The following is a 21,867-nucleotide window of genomic DNA, read 5'->3' as shown; positions in this document are numbered from 1 at the left end:
TCAGCCCAGGATAGTTTCCCGGAGAAGGTATAAGCTGTGAGTAGCCAACACCCAGAGGAGCTGGGAAAAGAGCGTTTAGGCGCGGCAGCACATTCTACAGGTCCCAAAGGCCTGGGACCAGAAAGAATTCTAAGGACTGAGAGAGGATGATGGGAGAGTCCCAGAGCTCTAGGCTGGAGGTAGGAGTGGGTAACAGTGGTCCACTGGGAGTTCCTACCTGATGTGTAACTCTGCGAGGGTCTGGCACATGCTCACTGCGCTCAGGACACCATACACCCCATCCACAGACAGCCCGTTGTCGCTGAGGCTGTGGAGAGGAGGGACAAGGTGGCAATCAGCCGGCAGCCGAAGTCCTCAGCCCTAGACCGCTCTGGTCCCCTCCTCCTGGCACAGTAGGCTTGCTGACTGCCACCCTTGGGATGTCCCGGATCCTTAACCAGGGTGTCTCAAAGGATTCTGGCCCATGTGGATGAGCCAAGAGATGCCTGAGCCCCCTGCCCCACTCAGAGAATAAGGTTCTACAGCTTGAGCGATAAACACTGACTCACTGTTTTCACTTCTCTGGGCCTGTTTCCTGGTCTGTAAAATAACCACCATTTTAATCCCATTTTACAAGTGGAGAAACTGAGGCCCAGAGACATTAAATTCTGTTAAAGCTACTAAGCGACAGAGCCAGGAATGAAATCCAAAGCCGAGGCCCCAAACCACTGTTTCCCAACCTCAACCTTTCACCCACTTTTTTTTTTAACAGGGTCTTTATTTTATTTTATTTTTTTAAAGCTCTTTTTTTTTTTAATTTTTTAATTTTTTTTATTTTTGGGACAGAGAGAGACAGAGCATGAACGGGGGAGGGGCAGAGAGAGAGGGAGACACAGAACCGGAAACAGGCTCCAGGCTCTGAGCCATCAGCCCAGAGCCCGACGCGGGGCTCGAACTCACAGACCGTGAGATCGTGACCTGGCTGAAGTCGGACGCTTAACCGACTGCGCCACCCAGGCGCCCCAACCTTTCACCCACTTTTAACCCACACTTGAGGCTATGACCCCAACACATCCCAGCCAAACACCACCCTATGCCATACCACGTAATACCACAGCATACCAACAGCCTACTACTCGTTCTGTCCACCCCACCGCCCCAACAACCCACCCCTTTCCCTCAGCACCATCCCCCCACCCAACACACCTCTCCCCACTCCGGTACCCCACCACCCATCCACCCGGTGCAATACCCCACCCCACCCCACCCCAGGGCTGTCGTAAGGACAAAGTGAATGCAAGCCACTGATATACAAGGAATACGGTCTACACAGGCAAGGAGTTTTAAGAACTGGAACGAAGACAGTGGCTCATGCCAGACAAAGGCAAGTCAAGGCCAAACCACTCCAGTTTTGCTGGTACTGGGGAGAGAGTAGGCGTGGCCAGTGTGGCAGACCTACGTCTGGTGACTGTGGGCACACAGACCCAGGTGGGAGGGACCAGCAGGGGCTCTCCGGGGCCCTCCCTGCTACCCCACGGTGAGGCGGGCAACTCACTCCAGATTCCTGGTGATGTCCAGCTGGGCTGCAGCCTCTGCCATCAGCCGACAGCCTTCATTGTCCAGCTGGTTCCCTGAGAGGCTGAGACAGAGGGGCCTGATGCTCTGTGCTGCTAAGGCAGGGTCCCCCCAGCCTCTGTATGCACGCTGTCCCTCCTTGACTTCAGCCAAAGCATCACTCTGGTAAGTGAGCCTTAATAATAATGGGTGCTACAAGACTGTGCACTACATGTCCAGCATCATCCCAGCTGCTTCTACTATTATTGGGTATTTAATCCTCGTAACCACCCTGTGAAACAGGCCCCATTATTATCCTCACCTTACTAAGCAGCAAACCAAGGTACAGAGTGGTTAAAACACCTCCTGAAAGGGGGACCTGGGATTTGAACCCAGGCAGCCTGATTCCAAGGCCTCGCCCTCAGCTGTTTCTTTACGCTTCAATCTGCATAACTGCTTCTTGTGATAAACTCCTTAGTCATACGGGCATCAGATCTACTCTGGGGATCAGGGAAGTTTCCCTGATGTTTGAACGACTTGCTTGAAAAAACCAGGAGCTCGGTAGGTAAGGGGTGGGCGAGAGATGGGGGAAAGGTGATCCCGGTACTGGGCACAACTCATTCAAAGGCCCTGTGGTGTAGCACACAGGAGGACCTGAAAGGGGGACAGTGTGTCAGGATCGATGATTTCAGTGGCAGGGCAGGGTCAGCTGGGGCTTGGGGGGTTGGAGGCAGCGTTCCGGATCACACAGGATTTTAGCGTCCAGGCTTTATCCTGAGCAGCGGGAGGGAGTGAAGGGGGCAGGCAGCAGTGGAGTGCAGTTCACTCTTTACCCGGTGGAGGTGGCCAGTGTGGAAGCAGGGGACCCAGTGAGGAGGCTGATGGGGTCATCCAGGTGAGGAATGAGAGTGGTTCAGACTGGAGAGGTGGATGAGAAGAGGGTGGTTTTGAGAGCTACGTGAGGGGTAGGTGGACTTGGCACGGACTGGCTATGGGGGGAGGGGAAGGGAGCTGAGAGGTGTTTGGTCTGTGTAGCCAGGTGGGTGATGGGGTCATACTGCAGGTGAGAGCACTGGGGGAGGGGCAAGCTTGGTGACGGCCAGGTGGGTGGAAGCATGCGAGTTTGGTAAAAACGCCTAATCCTGTCTTGGTTCTCCCAGTAGGACCAAGTCAAGGCTCAAGCTTTGGTCACCAAGGCCCTCACCTGTCCATCTTTCCCTGGGGTGGGGCCACTCACCTCAAAACACATTATGGCATTCCATCACTCCACCCTCGTGCCCGTTTGATTTCCTGGAATGGTCTTGGCAGGGGTCCTCTCCGGATGACACGACAGGACCTCTACCAATCCCCAAGCCCTACTCTCAAGGAGCTGGACATGAATGGAATTTCTCCAGCCCCAAAGGAGAAGGTGGTCTCACTCTCCTCTGGGTGAGGGAAGACAGGGTGAGGGCACCTGAGAGTTGTGGTCCAGTAGACAGGTGCGATGAGGCTTCTGCTCTGCAGGTCTCGATGACACTGGTTATGGGGACGAGGCCGGTGGGAGTCATTGTCTGAGCTTGAACCCTGGCCTGGACTCTTCCTAGCTGTGTGACCTTGTGCAAACTTACCTCTGTGTGGCTTAACTTCTTCTTCTATGAAATGTGTGTAGTAAACAGCACTTACGTCAAGGAGATGGGGAGATTAAATACGAGGATGTTTGTAAAAAAGCCTGGCCAGAGCAAATGCTAAATAGTGGTAGCTGTTATGATATCTGCGTCCCCCAAATTCTTAATGAGGCAACACGCCCTTCCTCACACCATGCTCACACACACAGTAGAGGCCCTTCAGACCCTGCCCTGCCCGCCACCCTTCTCCGCCCCAGAACTTCCCATGATACTCACTCCACTTTGTCCAGGTGGGGGCCTTCCTGGAGCTGGGCTATGAGTTCCTGCACATCATGGACCCTGAGCTGACACTGCTGAAGCCTGAGGTCAGGGTGGAGGCAGAGGGGCTCAGGGCAAGAAGCTACACCATGCCTCCTCCGGCTCCAAGGACCACTGCCAGGTGTGGGAGCCAGGAGGCAGACAGACCTGGGGTCTCATCCTGGCCCTGCTTCTTGGTAGCTGGGAAATCTTGGACAAGGTACTTAACCTCAGTCTCCTCCTCTATAAAATGGGAAGAATAAAGCGTACTTTGCAGGGTTTTCAAACGAATTACAATGAGGTAAAGTGCCCAGCAAGGGCTCATTAAATTATAATAATTATTGTTGTTATAACAGATGCTCCTTGTTCAAGCCAGGATGGGTTATTCATGTGCTTTCTCTGCTCCATGCCTTTATCCTTTATCCTCCTTGCCCCTGCTACACCTCTCCTGGGAAGGCACCTCCTTTCATATTATATCCCTCCCCTTAAGGCAATGGAGCCCACAGAGGTACCTGAGTGCCAGGCTTCTGCTCTGAGCCTCTTTCCTCTGGCTGGCATTTCCCTGTAGGTCTGATGCCCTGCAAAGAGCAAATCCAACACTGGCCTTGGCTTAAGAGTCTAAGACCTGATGAGCCAAACCTCTTATTTTAGGTTCTAGGGGCTGAAGACCGTGCAGCATGACCCAAAGTGAATGAGTAACAAAGACAGTTGTTTGAAGGTGCTGAAGGTGTTATTCAGCAGAGCAAGGAGAGCAAAAGGTTGGAGGTCAAATAGGCTTTATTCAAATTCTGGCTCTGCCTTATATATAGCAGTGTGGCCTTGGGCAAGTCACTTCACCTATCTGAGCTTCCACTGTTCTTTTCCAAAATGGGACGACAATATCTAACACAGAGTGATTGAAGGATTAAATGAGATGATGCATGGTCAAGTGCCCCGCATAAGCACAAAATTGAAGCTTAGTAAAAAGAAGCTGCTATTTCAATGTTGACGCTTTCCATTTGTATATGTGCCACCTATAGTTCAGAAGGTTGGGAGCATGGACTGTGTGTGGGTCCAGGTTGTGGGGGCCAGGGCACACCCAGGCTCTCTCTCACTGGGCCAGGGGAGGGTTGGAGGCTGCCGAGAAGCTGGAACATTATTAGCTACGTTTTCACAGACCTCTAGATTGGCATTGTCCAAAAGAACTTTACACGATGATGAGGATGTTTTATATCTGTGCCACCTGCTGCGGGAGACACTAGCCTCCCATGGTCATTGAGTACCTGAAATGCGGCTAATGTGACTGATAAATTTAAAGGTTCACTTTACTTCATTTTAATTAATATACATCTGAATCGCCACATGTGGCTAGTGGCTACCATATTGGGCATCACAGCTATACAGTTGGAGGAGAAAAAGACATTGGTCCTACAGGATCATTGTATGGGCGAGGAAACTGAAGCTCAGAGAAAAGACTTGCCCAAGGACATACAACATCATCTGTCTGTGTGTCTCAGCCAGGAAGGGGTATGAGGAAGCCTAGATGTAAATGTTCTTTCATGGAAAGGCAATTTCCCTTTCTTCACCCATGCAGGACTAGCCAAGCTGGAATCCACGCACAGCTGGAATAGCCAGCACCTGAGTGTCACCTGGATGTCAGTAGTATTTTAAGTACATTAAATGCGTTAATTCATTCAATCCTCAGAGTAACTCTGAGATGCAGGTATCATCGTCTTCTCTTTTTAAAATTTTTTAATTTATTAATTTATTATTTGTTTATTTATTTTGAGAGAGAGAGAGAGCACACAAAAGCATGGGGGAGGGACAGAGGGAGACAGACAGAGAGAGAGAGAGAGAGAGAGAGAGAGAGAATCTTAAGCAGGCTCCACACTCTGTGTGGAGCCCGACATGGGGCTTGATCCCATGACCCTGGGATCATGACCTGAGCAGAAATCAAGAGGCAGACACTCAAGTGACTGAACTACCCAGGCCCCTTTTTTTTAGATGGAAGAGTTTTCCAGGGTGTTCTCCACATACTAATGCCAACCTAACAGTATATTCATGCCTTCCCTAAGGGCCTGCCTTGCTCTGAGACTTCTGGGGATGCTCCCTCATCACAGGGGCCAGATGTGGTCAAGATATGCTAGAGGAAGTTAAAGTTCTTTGCCAACTCTGAGAAGTAAGTCATTTCTCAGGGCAGCCATAGCAAGAAGCAGCCCCACATTCCAACTCTTCATGTGTTCTCTTGCCCACCTTTCCCTGCAACTGCTTGAGCCCAGACTGCTCTTAAGAATGAGCCCAGACTCACCCCCCCTTCTACGTTCTTACCCTTGAAGTTCTGCAGCTGTCTCCGTGGGTGGGGAAAGAAGGAAGATGAGGTCCGCCTCCCTGCAAGAGTCAGATACCGAGCCATGAAACCAGTGGACTGGAAACCAGCACATCACCCCCTGCCTGCACACCCCTTGCTGTTCCAAACATCTAGAAAAGGTTGATTTTGTAATCAACAGAGAAACAACTGGCAAAAGTGCCCCAAATCAGAAATTAAAATTGTGACTATGCTATTGCTTGATGAATACTTAAAGAGTGTTTTTAAAAGTCAGGAAAGCAATTTTTACAGAGATGACTTTTTTTTTTTTTCCAGAGAAGACTTTTAAAAATTAGGAATGCAAAGAGTTTTTATGGGAGTTACAGTATTTTAGGTTTGCATGGCACTTAACCTACTCCATAATCCAAACAGGTATCCCTAGTTCAGCACCATGGAGAGCAACATGCGGCTAATTATCCCTTGGGCTAGGCCTATGCTTCCTAGATCTGTTGTTGATCCATTCCTTCAACCATCTGTCCATCCATTCATCTATTCGTCCATTATTCTACTCATTCAACCATCCGTCCATCCGTCCTTCCGTCCATCCATCCATCCATCCATCCATCCATCCTTCTATCCATCCGCTATATACTGAGTACCAGGTGCCATATCTGAACTAGGCTCTGGAGATACCGATATGAATAAAACAAATTCAGGTGCCCACACATGTAGATCTTGCAGACTAGGTGTTCCTTTTCCCACCCACTACCTTCCCCTCCCCTTTTCTCAAGACCCTGAGGCCCAGATTCCATTCCTGCTCACCTGACCTGCAGCATCCTGACAGCGGGGCTTGTGATTGCTACCTTTGTCAAGCAGAGTAAGGTTGACATGGAGACACTGTTGCGGCTCAGGCTGCAAGATTGTGGCAAGGGTGTCAGGAGTGAACCCTGTATCCCATGGGCTCCTGAAGAGACTTTCTTCGCTCTCCAGGGAGGAAGGTGACTCAGGCAAAGGGGTGGAAAGACTGCTTACTCAAGCTTCTGGAGCCGCGGCAAACAAAGAAGCACCTCCACAATGTTCAGCAACACCCCGTCCTTGAGCTGGTTGTCCTGAAAACTGCAGGGAGACCAAGGCCCAGCCCCTCAGCCATGGAGTTGGGGGATTTGGGAGCCCCAGTTGACAGGTGATATGGCTGCCCTTATGCAGGAGACACAAGTCATAGGCCCACAAGGTGTTGGTGGCCTGCTCCACAGTATCCAGTAAACCCAGCTAAGTGGAAAGGCCCTCTGCCAGCCTCACTTCTGTCCCTATTCAGCCCCAAAGGGGAGCTCCTGCCTAGGCCCAAGAGATCCAGATAATGGGGCTGTGAAGGTCTCATGAAGCGGAATGAGGACACCCAGCACCCTGCTCTCAGGGCTATGTCTGGGATGTGCCTGAGGCTGGAGTTTATTAGGGCCTCTCAGCTCCTAGGTGATGAGCAGAGTCTAGACTGGATAAAGGAGATGCTGCCTCCATCCCCAGCTCTGGCCTTGACCCCTAGTCCGAGCACATTCTTTCCAGGCTCACATACTCCATCTGTCAAATGGAGTCCACAACCCAGCCTTGCCTGAGTTCCTAGCTGGAGGGACAGAAGTGTGAGGGTACCTTTGTGCATGATTGCTCTGGTCAGTGCAAAGGTTTGGAAATGTGAATTGTTAGCGCTGTTTTTCCTGATTATTGAGAGTGACCTTAATCTTTTCTCCTATCACCTAGTGATCCCACATAAAGGCACTCAGCTGTGGGGAATAGGAGCTGAGGTCCTACACTCCACTCAACAACCAGTACAACCTAGTGCCAGGCTGCATCTCTCTGGATGAATGGATGCTTTTTCTAAGTCTCATAAAGGTGCCATATAAGCTAGTGATGGTTCTGCCAATGAACTGCTGAGAAGGTTCCCTGGCTCCACCCCTCTCAGGTTACTCATCACAAACACAGGGCAGGAGTATATTTGTGCTCATGTGCTTAGTTAGTGTGTAATTGCATCTAAGTGTGTACGTGGATCTAAGTGTGCATGCATGTGTGCACACCTATGAATGTGCAGGTCAGGAGAGCAGGAGAGTGCAAGTGTGAATACATATGTGTATGAGTGTGAAGGTATGTGTCTGTTTCATGCACTTACTTGTATCCACAGTGCCCAACACCTGCCTACACGCTGCTATCCCTTCTCTCAGGGTCACGGAAAGAGGGCCTCAAAATTCAAGCTCCTTAAAGATGGAGCAAAATATTAGATGAGGGAAGCAGTGCTCTAGGGTCTTTGGGAGCCTTGTGTTTGGATCCAGCCCCACACAGTTCTTGGATCTATGCCTCCCCTTTCCGGGTCCCATTGAAAAACAACTGGCCAGATCCTGATGGAATATGCAGGATTCATCACAGGCTCCAGGGGGTGCACAGGGACCTGGGAAGTGACTGGTCCCCATAGCCAGCAGGTCTTCCTGGAGATCACTCACCTGACCTCTTCCAGCTGTGGACAGAGGGGCAAAGCCTGCACCAGGCGGCCGATGCCTTGGGCAGTGATCTTACTTCCCACTAACCTACAGGATAAGCAAAGAGGGTGGGAAGGAACAGAGATGGGAAAGGGGGTAGGCCAGGAATCTGCCCTGTGCAGGGTTGAAGGGAGAGGGGAGAGTTCCAGGCATCTCTGGCTGAGGATTCCTCTTGGACCCAAGCCCTGGCTCACCCCAGCTTCTTCAGGCTCCCCATTGTCGGCAGGCTCCTGGAGAGGGCTTCTGCAAAGGCGTCCCCACACTTCCTGCTCTTAAAGCTGCCACGGGAAGAGGCAAGATGGCAGAGGATCAGCGCGGAACAGGGCTTAGAGGCCATCACCCACCCCTCCTCTGACTGATGGAACTGAATGCAGTTATGTTAATAGTGGTAGCAGTAGTTGCTGTTTGTAGTAGTAACAAATACATATTATGGCAGACACTGCTAACTGTCCATTGAAACCCATTCTCCACTGATAGAGCTCTAACTGGGAACGTGGTTTCCCAGTCAGAGATGGCATTTCCAGCCTCCCTTGCAGCTCAGGGTGGCTATATGACTATGTTGTCACCACTGGAATGTGAGTGGAAAGAATGTGCTCTGTGTCCACGTGTGTGGGCTTTAATACGCTGGGTGTATTGAGTATATGCTCCCCTTCCCTTCCCCTAAGCCAGAACACGGATATGCCCATCACCCAGCTTTGACCATGCAGATTCAGACGCCCAAGGAGACGATGGAGAGACAGTGGGAGGGATCTGGGTCCCCGCAGGACCACACAGAGCTGAGCCATCTCACTGACCTGGACCACTGACCTCTGAGTCTCCCGTGACAGTGAAACAAAATTCAACATTATTTAACCCACTGTATTCAGGGGGAAGGGTTCTCTGTTATGAGCCTCACCTTTTCTCCAGCTACTACTACACATACTGAGCCTCCACCATGAGCCAGGCACTGGCTAAGGAGGGTCTTCCCCGTATTCTCTTACCCCCTCTCCCAACCACCCCACGCAGTTGGTATCACCACGAATTCATTTTAGGGAGGAAGAAACTCAGGCCGAGAGGTTAAGTAGCCTGCCAGAAGTCAAACCACCTCTGGACGCGGAGGCTCCAGCTCACGGCTGAGAGGGAGGGGGAGACTAAAAGCCTAGCAACCGCAGCAAAAGGAGGGCCAACTGGACCCTAAGGTCTTGGCGAGGCATGGAGCTTCCCCACCGGCTCTCAGGCTAAGCGGTAGTTCAGACTATCTGTTCTGATGTTTGAGATTCGTACCCAGCCTCCCTCAGCAAGAACAGCTCACCTGAGATTCTCTACCTGCTTACAGCCTGCCAGGGCCTCAGGGCAGTGGGGCTCCAGGGGGCAGCCTTCAAAATCCAGCTGGATGGGGGCATTCCTGTGCCCCAGGATGTTGTTCAGGGAAGCCAGGTCAGCATAGGTCAGTGGGAAATTGTGGAAGGACAGGTGACAGGGGAGGCTTTGGGCCATGAGGCTGGCCAGCTCAGGCTCCTGGGTCTCACCCACGCAGTGACAGAGTGCCACAACCTTCGGTCCCGTGAGCCTGCGGGTGGCCAACTTCCTCAAGGCCTGCATCACCTCAGCCTGCCTGGCACCCACCCACACCTCGTCCCTCTGTGCCACGTGGCTGAGGAAGGGACAGCAGGCGCGGGACGCCAGCCCAGCCAGGAAGGTGGGGAGGTGGTCTAAGAGGCCCAGTCTAGCTTTGGTCCGCAGCACCCAGCGAGAACTGAGGGTGACATAGTGGGCAAGTGCATTTTTGTCCACCTCGGGGCTGGCCATCAGGTGCAAGGCGGCAAAAAACTCCTGCAGGCTGAGGTGGGTGAAGGCATAGCCAGTCTCCTGGTGCCCAGGGCCTGTGCAGATGCAGAAGGAGGTCAACAAGCCAAGGGCAGCCCCAAAGGCCATCATGGGGGGAGGGATGTCTCCTACAGAGAAGATAACCTTCCCGGTCTCCAGACCCCTCAGGGCCACCTCACTGAGGCCCAGCAGGGACTCAGGAAGCGGGTGCCCACGGGGGCCGAGGGTAGATACCAGCTGCACATAGTTCTGAGTCACGGTGGGCAGAAGGGCCGCAGATTGGCCTGGAGAGCTGCTTGGGAGCAGATGGTAGAGGCAGAGGCAGGTGACTTGGCATACTGCGGGCACCGCGCACATGCTCTGGAGATGTCTGTTTTCCCTCAGCTCTGCCAGGGCTGCCTCCTGCCACGGCTGGTTACTGAAGAAGTGGCCCACGTACTCCTCCACCCGTGGCCTGTCAAAGCCCCACATGTGGACCATGGCTGCCTCCGTGGGCAGACAGTCGGGCAGCTTCCCTGGACGGGAGGTGGCCAATACCCAGCAGCCAGGCAGGAGGGTCCCTTTGCAGAGCCCGGAGAAGAGGGCAAGGGCTGGACTTGGGGCCTCAGGACCTGCAGTGTCCTTGCTGGAATGGGGGTGGAGGGCCTGGTCCAGTCCGTCAAAGATCAGCAGGACTCCCTTAGCATTCTCCTCCAGGTACTGGAAGACCAAGTCGGGGCCTGCCTCGGGGCTCAGGTACAGATCAAAAAGAAGCTGGGGCAGCGTCAGGAACTCTGTGATCAGGTTGAGCTGGCGGAATTCAAAAAGGAACAGGGCCTGGAAGCGGTCCAGCTGGCCGTCAGCCCACTTCTGGCAGAGCCGGTGGGCCAGTGTGGTCTTGCCCATGCCCGCCTTCCCCAGGAGCACCGTCACCCTCGGACCCTTGTCGGCCTTGGTGTTGAAGAGGTCCAGGATGCTCGCCTCAGTGCCATCTTCTGCCTTGGGGTCCCCCAGGATGGCCCCCTCCTGAGTGTTGAAGGGTGCTGTGGCCCGGCTCCACTGCAGGATTGGCGGGATATAGGCCTGGTGGAAGGCAAGGGGTTGCCCTGGCCGGCGCGTCCTGCTGCCATAGCGCTGCTGGGCAGAACTCCTCAGCAGCTGCAGGTACCTCTTGGCCAGCTCTGCAAGGGGCAGGGAGAGGCATGAAGGCTGGAGCTCCCCACCCCCAGGTCCCCTCACCCCAGTACCGGCAGTTGGGAGCCTGTGGCCTCAGCTGTGTATATATAGGTGTGGGAGGGCTGGCAAGAGCACACGGGGGCTGTTGTACCAACCAAATCCCTAGAAGGAACTGGTTCTACAGAAGCACAGGTTCTGTAGAATGGCCTTTGGGCCATTTAAATAGGGAAGTCCGACCGGGGAAGCATGGATCGTGGTTCTGTTTGTTCTGCAACAGTATACATGTAAAGCTTTCAATGAGATGGGGAGGAAAAGTGGATCACTCCCTTTGCAGCATCTTCTTGGAACAGACTGTGTATCTCAGTAGCCCGTTGCTCTCCCTAATATTTTGGGGCTGCAATGCCCAGGGGTGAGCGCTAGTAACCTGTAGGCCCAAGCGCTGACCAGTCGGAATTGGAGCTGGGCCCTTACTGTGCGAGGTACTAACTTTTTAATTGCTGGATCACTGGGAGATCTTGGGTGGCCCAGGGGAAGGACTGGAGCCACTGTCAGGGGATACTGGGGATAACTGGTTGTGAACAAGGACCCTTCTGGACAACTGGTAGAGAAAAGAGAGCAGTTCTGTCTTTTCCACTCCCTCTGGCCTAGCTGGTCCTCAGCCGTCCCCAGGCCTTGCGGTGGTGCTGGGGTCTCCCTGGTATCCTGCCTATCTCTAAACTGGCCACTGAGGGTCCAGGTCTGAGGTCATGCTGGTCACCTCCCTGAAGCTCCCTCAATCCTGAGGAAATGGAGTCCCCGTAAGAGCCCAGATGATGAAGCTACAATCTACTGGGAGTGCTTCAAGCTTCTTCAGCTGCACCATCTCTGGAGAAGGCCCTGTGGCCTCCTGTGGGGGAGGTCCTCCTTGCCAGACCCAGCCTCTCCTCTGCCCACCCAAGACCTCCAGTCCATATCTACCGGAAGCTTGGAAAACAAGAGTCACCGGGCCCTTGGAGGCTTGTCAACAGGGCACAGAGTCCAGGATCTGTGCCCTAGCCCCAAGGTAATCCAATCCTTACGTCTGGGTCTCTCCTCACCTTCGTACCCACCTAGCTGCTGCTTCCTACACTGCTTCGGGCGGGGTGAGGACCCACAGCTCTGATGAGGCCGCTTGAGGCCTGGAAAGAATGAAAGAAGGGTAAGGGATGACGTTTGGGAGCCTGGGCTGAGGGGGCACCAAGCACCTTTGGGGAGCTCCAGTCCACAAATACGTAGCAGGCAGACAAGTGTCTCCACACCTAGGGACTGAGCGACGGGCAAAGGCTGCATCAACACCAGCTTCTGTTTGCAGAAGTGGGTCTCAGGCCTATGTTAGAGGCCTGGAGGCTCTGGGCTGGGGATCTCCCAGGCTGCAGGGAGCTGGGCCCACAGCCAGCAGCCTTGGGAACACGTGGCCCCAAGCACTGCATGGCTTGGGAAAGACCCAGGTCTGTCGAGGCCACTGCTGGTTAGAAAAGTGGAGTTTCCAATGGGCCAGGCCTGTGCCCTCTCTCTTGTGCCCGTGTGTTTTATCGCCCTCATTTCACATCTTCCACATTTGGTTTAATGCTTCCCTTAATGGTTTCACGAATTCCTGTCGGGTTATGGATTGTCAACAGTCACTTTAATGCCTTTCTAAAGAGGTTGGGAAAGGAAGAAAGGGAGAAGGAAAACAAGAAGGAAAGGGAGCAAGAACAGAGGGGAGGAAGAAGGGAAAGAGGACTTAGGGAAGAATTTGAAGAAGTAATGTGGGATATTCCTACAGCCAGGCATTAGTGACCAATCAGAGCAGCCCTGACAGGTCCCTTGCGTTGCCAGGTGTTAACTTAAAATTTTTTTTATTATTTATTTATTTCAAAAGATTTTATTTATTTGTTTGTTTATATTTGAGAGAGAGAGAGAGAGAGAGAGAGAGAGAGAGCTAGCTCATGCATGCACAAGAGTGCAGGAGAGGGACAGAGAGAGAGGGAAAAAAATCTTAATCAGGCTCCACGCTCAGTGTGCAGGGGCTGAATCCCAGGACCATAAGATCATGACCTGAGCCAAAATCAAGAGTGGGACACTCAAAAAAAACAAAACAAAAAAACCAAAAAAAAGAAGAGTTGGACCCTCAATGACTGAGCCACCCAGGCACTCCCTGGTTGACTTTTTATAGGTGCTGGCTTACAGGAGACTCAGGGATCCCAAAGAGGAACTGGAACCTGTTTGAGAGTATTTTAATATTCCAATAAGTCCTCTATTTAAAAAAAATGTTTATATATTTATTTTGAGAAAGACAGAGCGTGTGCCCATAAGTGGGGGAGGGGCAGAGAGATGGAGAGACAGAATCCCAAGCAAGTTCCACGCCGTCAATACAGAGCCCGATGCGGGGCCTGATCCCATGACTGTGAGATCATGACCTGAGCTGAAATCAAGAGTCAGGCACATAATCGACTGAGCCACCCAGGCTCCCCAAGTTCTCTATTAATAAGGGACTCACTGGCTAAATATCAATCGGGCTTGGTCATAGCCATGTGATAGTTATGCCAGTTCAATGATTTAAGCCAGAAGGGACAGGGACCAGGACAAATAGTTTTGATCTGCTGGGGAGCTGGGATTATGGAGTGGCTGTTCTGTTAAAGCCTGTTGATGTTAATGCCAAGCACAGCTATAAGTTCAAAGCCCATACTTCTACAGAAATAAAAGGCACCTAAATTGGAAAGGAAGAAGTAAAACATGTTTATGGATGAGAAGATCTTATATGTAGAAAGCCTTAAAAACTCCACAAAAAAGTTTTTTAGAATAAATGAATTCAGCAAAGTAGCCGGATACAAAGTCATCACACAAAAATGAGTTGCATTTCTACACATAAGGAACCACCTAAAAAGGAAATTACAAAAGCATCAAAAGAATAAAATGGTTAAAAATTAACCTCCAACAGGTGGAAAACCTGTACGATGAAAAGTAGAAAACATTGTTGAAAGAAATTAAAGAAGGCATAAATAAATGGAAATATATCCCAGGCTCATTGGAAGACTATTATTAAGATGGCAATCTTACCCCAAATGATCTATAGATTCAGTGAAATTCCCATCAAATCCCAATAACCTTTTCTGCAGAAATAGGAAAACGTATCCTAAAATTCATATGGAATCTCAAGGGACCCCAAAGAGCCAAAACACTCCTGAAAAAAGAAGAACCTTGTTGGAGGACTCACATTTCCTGATTTCAAAACTTACAAGCAAGCTACGCAATCAAAACAGTGTGGCACTGGCATAAAAACAGACATGACAGTCCAGAAATAAACCTTCACTTATATGGTCACATAATTTTTGACAAGGGTGCCACGTCCATTTAATGGGGAAAGGACAATCTTTCCAACAAACGGTGCTGGGGAAACTTGACATCCACATGCAAAACAATGAAGTTGGACCCTTACCTAACATCATATACAAAAATTAACTCAAAGCGGATCAAGGACTGAGATATAAGATCTCAAGCAATAAAACTCTTAGAAGAAAACATAAAACAAAAGCTTCACGACATTGGATTTGGCAATGATTTCTCAGATATGGCACCGAGGCATAGGTAACACAAGAAAAAAACAGACAAACCAGGCTTCATGAAAGTGAAAAACATTTTGTGCATCAAAAGACACTATCCACAGAGTAAAAAGAGAACCTACAGAATGAAAGGTATCTGTGAAACCTGTATCTGAAAAGGGATTAACATTCAGAATATAGAGACCCCCTAAACTCAACAACAACAAAACAAACAAGGCAATTAAAACCACAGAACAAAGAACTTGAAGAGACTGATCTATAAAGACGACACACAAATGGCCGACATCACCAATCGTTAGGGAAATGGAAAGCAAAACTACCGTGAGATGGGTACCACCTCACACCCATCACCATAGCTACTGTAAAAAACAAACAAACCAGGAAACCACAAGGGTCGGCAAGGATGTGGAGAAATTGGAACCCCTGTGTACTGTCGGTGGGCATGCAAAATGGTGTTGCCAATGTGGGAACAGTGTGGAAGTTCCTCAAAGTATTCAAAATAGAGTTACCATATGACCCTGGATTCTGAATATATACTCAGAAAGAACTGAAAGCAGGATTTTGAAGAAATATTTGTTTACCCACGTTCACAACAGCATTATTCACAATGGCCCAACTGTGGAAGCAACCCCAGTGTTTATCGGTGGCTGGATGGGTAAGTCAAGTGTGGTATACACATACAATGGAATGTTATTCAGCCTTACAAAGGAAGGAAATTCTGCCACAACATGTAGGAGGAACCTTGAGAACATTATGCTAAGTGAAATGAGCCAGTCACAAAATGATTCCATTTACAAGAGGTACTTAGAGTAGTGAAAATCATGAAGACAGAGAGTAAAAGGGCCCAGGGGCTGGAGAAGAGGGGAATGGGGAGTTAGTGTTTAATGGGGATAGAGTATCAGTTTTCCAAGACAGAAAGAATTCTGGAGATGGGTAGTGGAGACGGTCCCACAATAATGAGAGTGTACTTAATACCACTGAACTGTGTGCTTAAAAATGGTTAAGATAGAAGTTTCATGTTATGTGCATTTTACCACAGTTTAAAAAAAAATGAACATAAAGAAAGGTTTGGAGAATAGAGTGAATAAATCCTGAGGTGGTCACCATTTAACTGCTGACCCCCCACCCCCATCCCTGCCGCACTCCATCAAAAAATCAGTCAGAGGTTCCAGAGTGTGGACAGTAGTCCGTGGGTCAGCATCATGCCCAAGGTATCTAAATGAGGAGGAGGCCTGAGTCTGTGGGTTTGGAATATGAGGCCCTGAGGCTTAGGGACAGGGAAGTGAGAACACACTTCTCCTAGTGAAACGAGACATGATTCTGGCAGGTGCCCAGGAGCTGTCAACTTCAGACTCTCTCTGGAGGTTCCAGCTTAGATCCCCTGGGAACAGGTTGTATCAGAACAGGCCAAAGCCTTAACAGGTGCAGAGGGGGAGGAGGCGGGACTAGGAGCCAGGGGGAGGGGCGGGGGTACAGGCGAATGTGTTAGAGGGTGGAGGAGGCTGGTGTAAGGGAAGCAGCTGGCTGGCCACCACCATCCTCCTCCTCCGGGTTTGAGGTGGGGACTTAGCATGCTTACCACCCCCTCCTGCTCCACAACCCCAGCTCTCACCGTGGTGGAGCTGAGATTCAGGTTGGCTTTCTTCACCAGTTTCCAGCTGGCTGGGGAACCCTGAAAGAGAAGGGGAGAGTGCCACATGGTCTAGGGATGCAGCGGATGCCCTAGGACCAGCTCTCAGGGCTCATCCCTCAGGGCAGGTCCCCAGCAGGGGAGCAATAAAGTGGACGCTCCACGATCTGTGGGGGACACAACTGGTGAAGGCAGTTGCCGGCAGAAATGTGTACGTATGTGCAGGTCTGTGCACGGATAGGTATGTGCTTATGCTTGCGTGTATGCATGTTTGTGCACAGGTGTGTGTGATCATACACCTGCATGCGCACTGTGAACCCCCCTGCATATCCTACGCTCTGTCGTGTGCTAAGTTCTTCTATGAGTTCTCACTTCCTCCCCAGGAACATTGTTGGCCCTCAATGTTTTGTTTCCGCACGACGCTGTGTAAGTAGAAGGTGCCAAGAAACACCCACAGAACTGAACAGCGTTCAATGCACCTGCCCACCCGTAGAGGTCAAAGGGCTCTCCCCGCAACTGCTCCTGACTGTGCTGAAGAAAGAAACATCTTGAGCATTATGGGCTATTTGGAATTTCTTGCTTGGAAGTAGGTACTGGTCCTTTCTCTCCTTGCATCCAGCCTTTCTAGGTAACTGGGGTGAAGCAGGGTGGAAGAAGGGATCTTCCAGGTCCCCAGCTGATATGGTGAAAATAGGGAATTTACTCTGGAAAGTGCTCAGAAACATAGAATTTTGTTCCTGGCTTGACCATGTCGTCTTTGTGTAACTTGGGTGGGTCCCAGCCTTCCCCTGGCCTCCCTGGCTCCCATGGCAGGGGGCTGGCTGGCTGCTTTGTGCCTCTTATGCCTGCCCTTACCGTCTCCATGGCCCCAAGTGCTCAGCAGCGGCACCTCCAGGTCCAGCGGCACGTCAAGTTCCATGCACACACAGTGGATGAACGCCTGCCAAGTGGCCTGACCTTGAGTGTACAGTCTGTTGAGCTGTAGCATGACACCCTGCGTGGCATCCTCGGCCTTGCTCCTGGAGCTCAGGTCCATCTTGGGGAGGAAGAACTTCACCTTGGCATTTAGCCATTGTGGGTCTTTGCTGAGCAGCCTCACGAGCAAGCTCCACAGGTTCTTGGTGCCCAGCTGGAGGCTAACGGGGTCCATGAGGAGCTGGCCCTGCAGGGATAGGGTAGGCAGGTGAACTGTGGAGCAGAAAAGCTGGGGGAGAGGTGAGTTGGAGGACAGGTGAGCTGGGGGGCAGGTGAGATTGGAGGACAGGTGAGCGGGGGTGGGGGGGCAGGTGAGTTGGAGGACAGGTGAGCGGGGATGGGGGGGCAGGTGAGTTGGAGGACAGGTGAGCTGAGAGGCAGGTGAATAGGAGGACAATTCAGCTGCAAGGAAGCCAAAGAGGGTAGTCAAGAACCACCTCCCATATCTGGGGGGCAGTAAATAGGCAGACAAGTGGCTTCTTCACGGAGTCTCAATGCCTGTGCCCAGGGATTGGTCCCAGAGAACAGTTTGCTTCTTTTCCTCATCCCCCAATTATCCGTGCCCGTGTCCTGGCTCTGCAATGGTCCAGTTTATCTCCTGCAGATGGTTCCCAAGGATGCTTTATTTTTTCTTGTTTCCATGGACCTGTTTGTGCTGCTCTCTGTCTGAGCTAAGCTCATGGCAGAGACAAATAGTTGTCCTCCCAAATCTGTTCTTCCCTTCTTCCTTAGGACCAGAACCCCTGAATATTTCCTGGTCATCTGGAATAGACTTTATTTCCCAGCCTTCCTTGCATTTAGAATTAGCCATCTTACTAAGTTTTGGCCAATGGGATATAGATGGAAGTGTTGTACATCTTTGTTTCTTCCTATTGCTTGGAATGTCAGCATGATGGCTGAACTTTGGGCAGCCATATTGGATCATGAGGTGGAAGCCAGTGCAGAGAAGGTGTAAGGTAAGCCTTTCCACCTGTCCTGAATTTCTCTTACATGACAAGGAAATACATGTCTATTTAAAGCACTATTTTTTAGGGCTTTTTGCTACTCAGTGAAATCGAATCCAATCTAACACAAACCATCGCTCTCTCTCTAAGCAACTTCTCCTTTTCTAAACTGGCACTCTCAACCTGCTGGTAGGAATACCAATATAAGGCCAGGGGCACTTACATAGCAAAGCTTAAAAAATATGCAGTCCCTTTGATTCGGCAAGTCTGTTCCTAGCACTCTAACCTTAGGATATCATTATAGGTGTGCATAAAATTTTTAATTGCAAAGCTGTTCGCCTCAAGACTTTTTATATACATAAAATTTGAAACAACATTAGTTGTTAACTAATTAGTTAACTAATTGGTGGTCCATGATATAGTGGAAAATGCTGTAACATTTCCAGATGAACTTTCTGGCATTATTTCCTTAACAACAGTAGCAAACACTTAGAAAGCACATACTACGTTCTAAGTGCTTTATGTGTCTCATATAATCCCCACATCTGTGGAGACCCTACTTCTGAGAAGAGTGGGAGGCTCACCCAAGAGCAGCCTTAGCAACTCCCAGAGGCTGGGGCACAGGACTATGTATCCTGAGGTTCAGACGGCAGCTGTTCCCTTAAGTCCCACCCACCAGAGGCCTCTGGGCACGTGTCCCCAGTCTCCTCTGGTCATACCTTGGCAACTGGACTGATGGCAATAGATCCTCTCTCAGACACAGAGCTTCAGAATTCATGAAACATGCTCACATCCATGGGGCAGGCAGGGATCACCATCCCCACTGAACAGACGGGAAGACTGAGGCCAAGGAGGGGAAAGGATGTACCCAAAGTCATACTGAAAGTCCATGGCAGAGCCAGGCTCAGAATTGAGATTTATCACCTGTCAGGTCAGTACATTTCTGAGGCCTTGGAGCCCTAGATGGCACCAGACAAGTCCCCGGACTTTGTGTGATCTTGGTAAGAGGATGTGGTTATGGCCTAGGACGCAGCTTCTTTTCCGGGCTACAGTGTTCAAAGTCCATGATGTCCATGAAGAAATCAGCCAGGACAACAAGGGGTCAGGCGGAAGTGAGGTGCGCCTGGACGGTATCATTTCTGTGGAAGTCCTTTCATCTTCAAATGTGTCCTCCTGCCAGTCTGACACAACGCCTTTATTTCTACCGTTAGTGTTCGATCCCCTCGGGGTACAGCATCAAGCTCTTTAAGGGTAACCATCCCTGGGAGAAAGAGCACATTACATTATGATTGGTCACTGAGATTTCTATGAAAATAGCCTTGGAGACAGAGGATTATAGTAGAAAGATCTTCAGCCCCAAAGTTAGGAGACGAGCATTCTTGACCCGGCTCTGTATCTCATTCTCTGTGGTCAGCATTAGGGCCGTTCACAGATATTCTCTTTCTCCTCTTTCTAGGCCCTTGGAAGGATTGCACTTCCCTGCTCTCTTGACATCAGGTATGGCCACAAAACTTGCTTTGGCCAATGAAATATGCTAAAGAATGACACATGTCATGTCTGTGAAGAAGTTTTAAGAGCCAGTGCATGATTCACCATGCTCTCTCTTTCCCTCTACCACAGGGACCAGCAGTATTCCAGATCTTGGCTGCTCCTTTAGCCTGGGTCCAGCAAGAGGATTATGAGGAACAGAGGTCCCAGTTGATTGACGATAGACAAGAAGTAGGATCGGGAAGTAAGCTTTTGTTGTCATAAGCCACCAGGACATTGGTGGTTGTTTGTTATTGGCCTATCCTAGCTGATACACTCATAGCATAGCCTTGAGCAAGTCTATTCTCTATCTGGGCCTCAGTCACATCATCTATAAGGTGGGTAAATCAGATGCCGTCTCAAGGCCCTTCCTGATTTTCTGTGTCTCATGACTTTCACTCTCAAGCTGAATGGTGGCTAAGGGTAGGCTTGTTATATCAGGGGCAGCCCAGAGAGGTAAACCTGGGTAATCTGGGTAGGGAGAAGCTGGTAGGGAGTAGTAGGGGAGTGAGGGAGTGGGTGGGAGGGTAAGAGAGGGGGCAAAGGGTAGAGGTCACCTACTTGGCTTCCCGGTTCATCCTAGACGTTCGAGAGTGTCTGCAGAGATGGTCTCATGAGTACCTGGGCCAAGTCTTGTGCTATGAGCTGATTTTCAGGTTGTTTCCACAGGGCAGGCTGCTAAAGAGAGGAGACAGGGTGCTCTCCTCAATGTTCCAGATCCCAAGAGGAATGCTGTTTGGAAGGCACCAGCCCTTACCCCTCCTCTGGAGACACCTCTGAGGTAGGTGTTCGATCCAGAAGAGTCCCCTTGCCCTCATGCACTGATCTTGTTCTTCCCCAACCACGGCTCCTTTTGTCCCTAGATTGTGTATAGCCCGACCCTCTCTGGCATCACCTCCTACCACATGTGGCCCAGAGGCTGCCCCTCTTCCTCCTCCAACTTGGACATTCACCTCACAGTGACTTGTGGCATCAGAGTGTGCCCTTCAAATCCAGCAGACTTATGACAGCCAATTCATTTGGACGAAAAAGGAAGAATCCTCACGACAGATGCCAATTTCCTTTCCCAGTAAAACTCCCAAAAGGGTATGATTTGCGGTTTTCTTTCTTATTACATTCGATGTATTTTTTTAGGCGGTCGCGAATAAACCTTCCTCTTCATGAGAAAACCCAGAGGCACGGCCCGCTGCCTCAGCAGGAACACAATGAAATGACACTCTGGCACACATGCTTAAGAGACGCTGTCTAACAATAGAGGATGGGAAGAAGAAAGGTGGCTGAGAAGTGCGTGGAAGAAAGCAAGCAAGGCAGATGAGTGTGTGCCCTGACAGTGTGTCTATGGAATGAGGACTGTAACTTACCAAGCCCCAGGGCTTTAGGTAAACCCACATAAATATGGCGCCCTCTCACATAACAAAGGTAAGTAACAGAGGGGCGCCTGGGTGGCTGAGTCAGTTGAGCTTCCGACTTCAGCTCATGTCACGAGCTCACGGGTTCGTGAGTTTGAGCCCTGCATGGGGCTCCCTGCTGTCGACAGAGCCTGCTTTGGAGCCTGGGTCCCCCCCACCCCCGCACCCCTGCCTCTATCCCTCCTCTGCTCATTCTGTCTCTCTCTCAAAAATAAATAAACTTAAAAAAATCTTTGAAAAAAAAAGGTAACTAGACAGGTTTGTGTCCCCCCCCCCACACCCCATTTATATGTTAAAGCCCAAATTTCAAGTGTGACTGTATTTGGAAGCAGGGCCTTTGGTTCTTGGGTCATGAGGACGGAGCCCTCATGATGGGTTCAGAGAGCTTCCAAGAAGAGGCAGGGGAAAGCCTGCTTCCTCTCTGGTCCCTGCCACACGAGGATACAAGGAGAGGGTGGCCATCTACAAAGGAAGAGTGGCTTCACCAGATACTGGATCTGCTGGCACCTTGATCTTGGGACTTCCCAGTCTCCAGAGCCATGAGAAATAAATGTGTGCCGTGTAAGCCACCCAGCCTGGGGTGTTCGGTTACGGCAGCCCGAAATGACTAAGACAAACATG

General features: G+C 50.6%; 1 protein-coding gene across 12 annotated transcripts in view; it reads right to left on the bottom strand.

Moving 5' to 3' along the window:
- Nucleotides 1–21,867, bottom strand: part of NLRC5 (NLR family CARD domain containing 5) — an 87,061-nt gene that overhangs the window by 41,397 nt on the left and 23,797 nt on the right. For 3 of the 12 annotated variants that reach the window (XM_042970042.1, XM_042970031.1, XM_042970034.1), the window contains exons 2-16: nt 20,399–20,515; nt 19,030–19,571; nt 17,247–17,553; nt 16,341–16,433; nt 12,278–12,358; nt 9,532–11,206; nt 8,435–8,518; nt 8,205–8,288; nt 6,751–6,834; nt 6,541–6,630; nt 5,742–5,801; nt 3,947–4,012; nt 3,414–3,497; nt 1,535–1,618; nt 218–307 (exon numbers count right to left, since the gene is read on the bottom strand). In XM_042970042.1, coding sequence (XP_042825976.1) covers nt 218–307; nt 1,535–1,618; nt 3,414–3,497; nt 3,947–4,012; nt 5,742–5,801; nt 6,541–6,630; nt 6,751–6,834; nt 8,205–8,288; nt 8,435–8,518; nt 9,532–11,206; nt 12,278–12,358; nt 16,341–16,433; nt 17,247–17,541 — 2,870 coding nt within the window. In that variant the 5' untranslated portion in view covers nt 17,542–17,553; nt 19,030–19,571; nt 20,399–20,515. The remainder of the gene's footprint in view (nt 1–217; nt 308–1,534; nt 1,619–3,413; nt 3,498–3,946; nt 4,013–5,741; nt 5,802–6,540; nt 6,631–6,750; nt 6,835–8,204; nt 8,289–8,434; nt 8,519–9,531; nt 11,207–12,277; nt 12,359–16,340; nt 16,434–17,246; nt 17,554–19,029; nt 19,572–20,398; nt 20,516–21,867) is intronic. The other 9 variants (XM_042970038.1, XM_042970039.1, XM_042970035.1 and 6 more) reach the window with 8 other exon arrangements.

Source organism: Panthera tigris, chromosome E2 (assembly GCF_018350195.1).
Source record: "Panthera tigris isolate Pti1 chromosome E2, P.tigris_Pti1_mat1.1, whole genome shotgun sequence".
Taxonomy (NCBI): domain Eukaryota; kingdom Metazoa; phylum Chordata; class Mammalia; order Carnivora; family Felidae; genus Panthera; species Panthera tigris.
The sequence above is the reverse complement of the archived record's forward strand: the minus strand, read 5'-3'. Positions and strand labels throughout refer to the sequence as shown.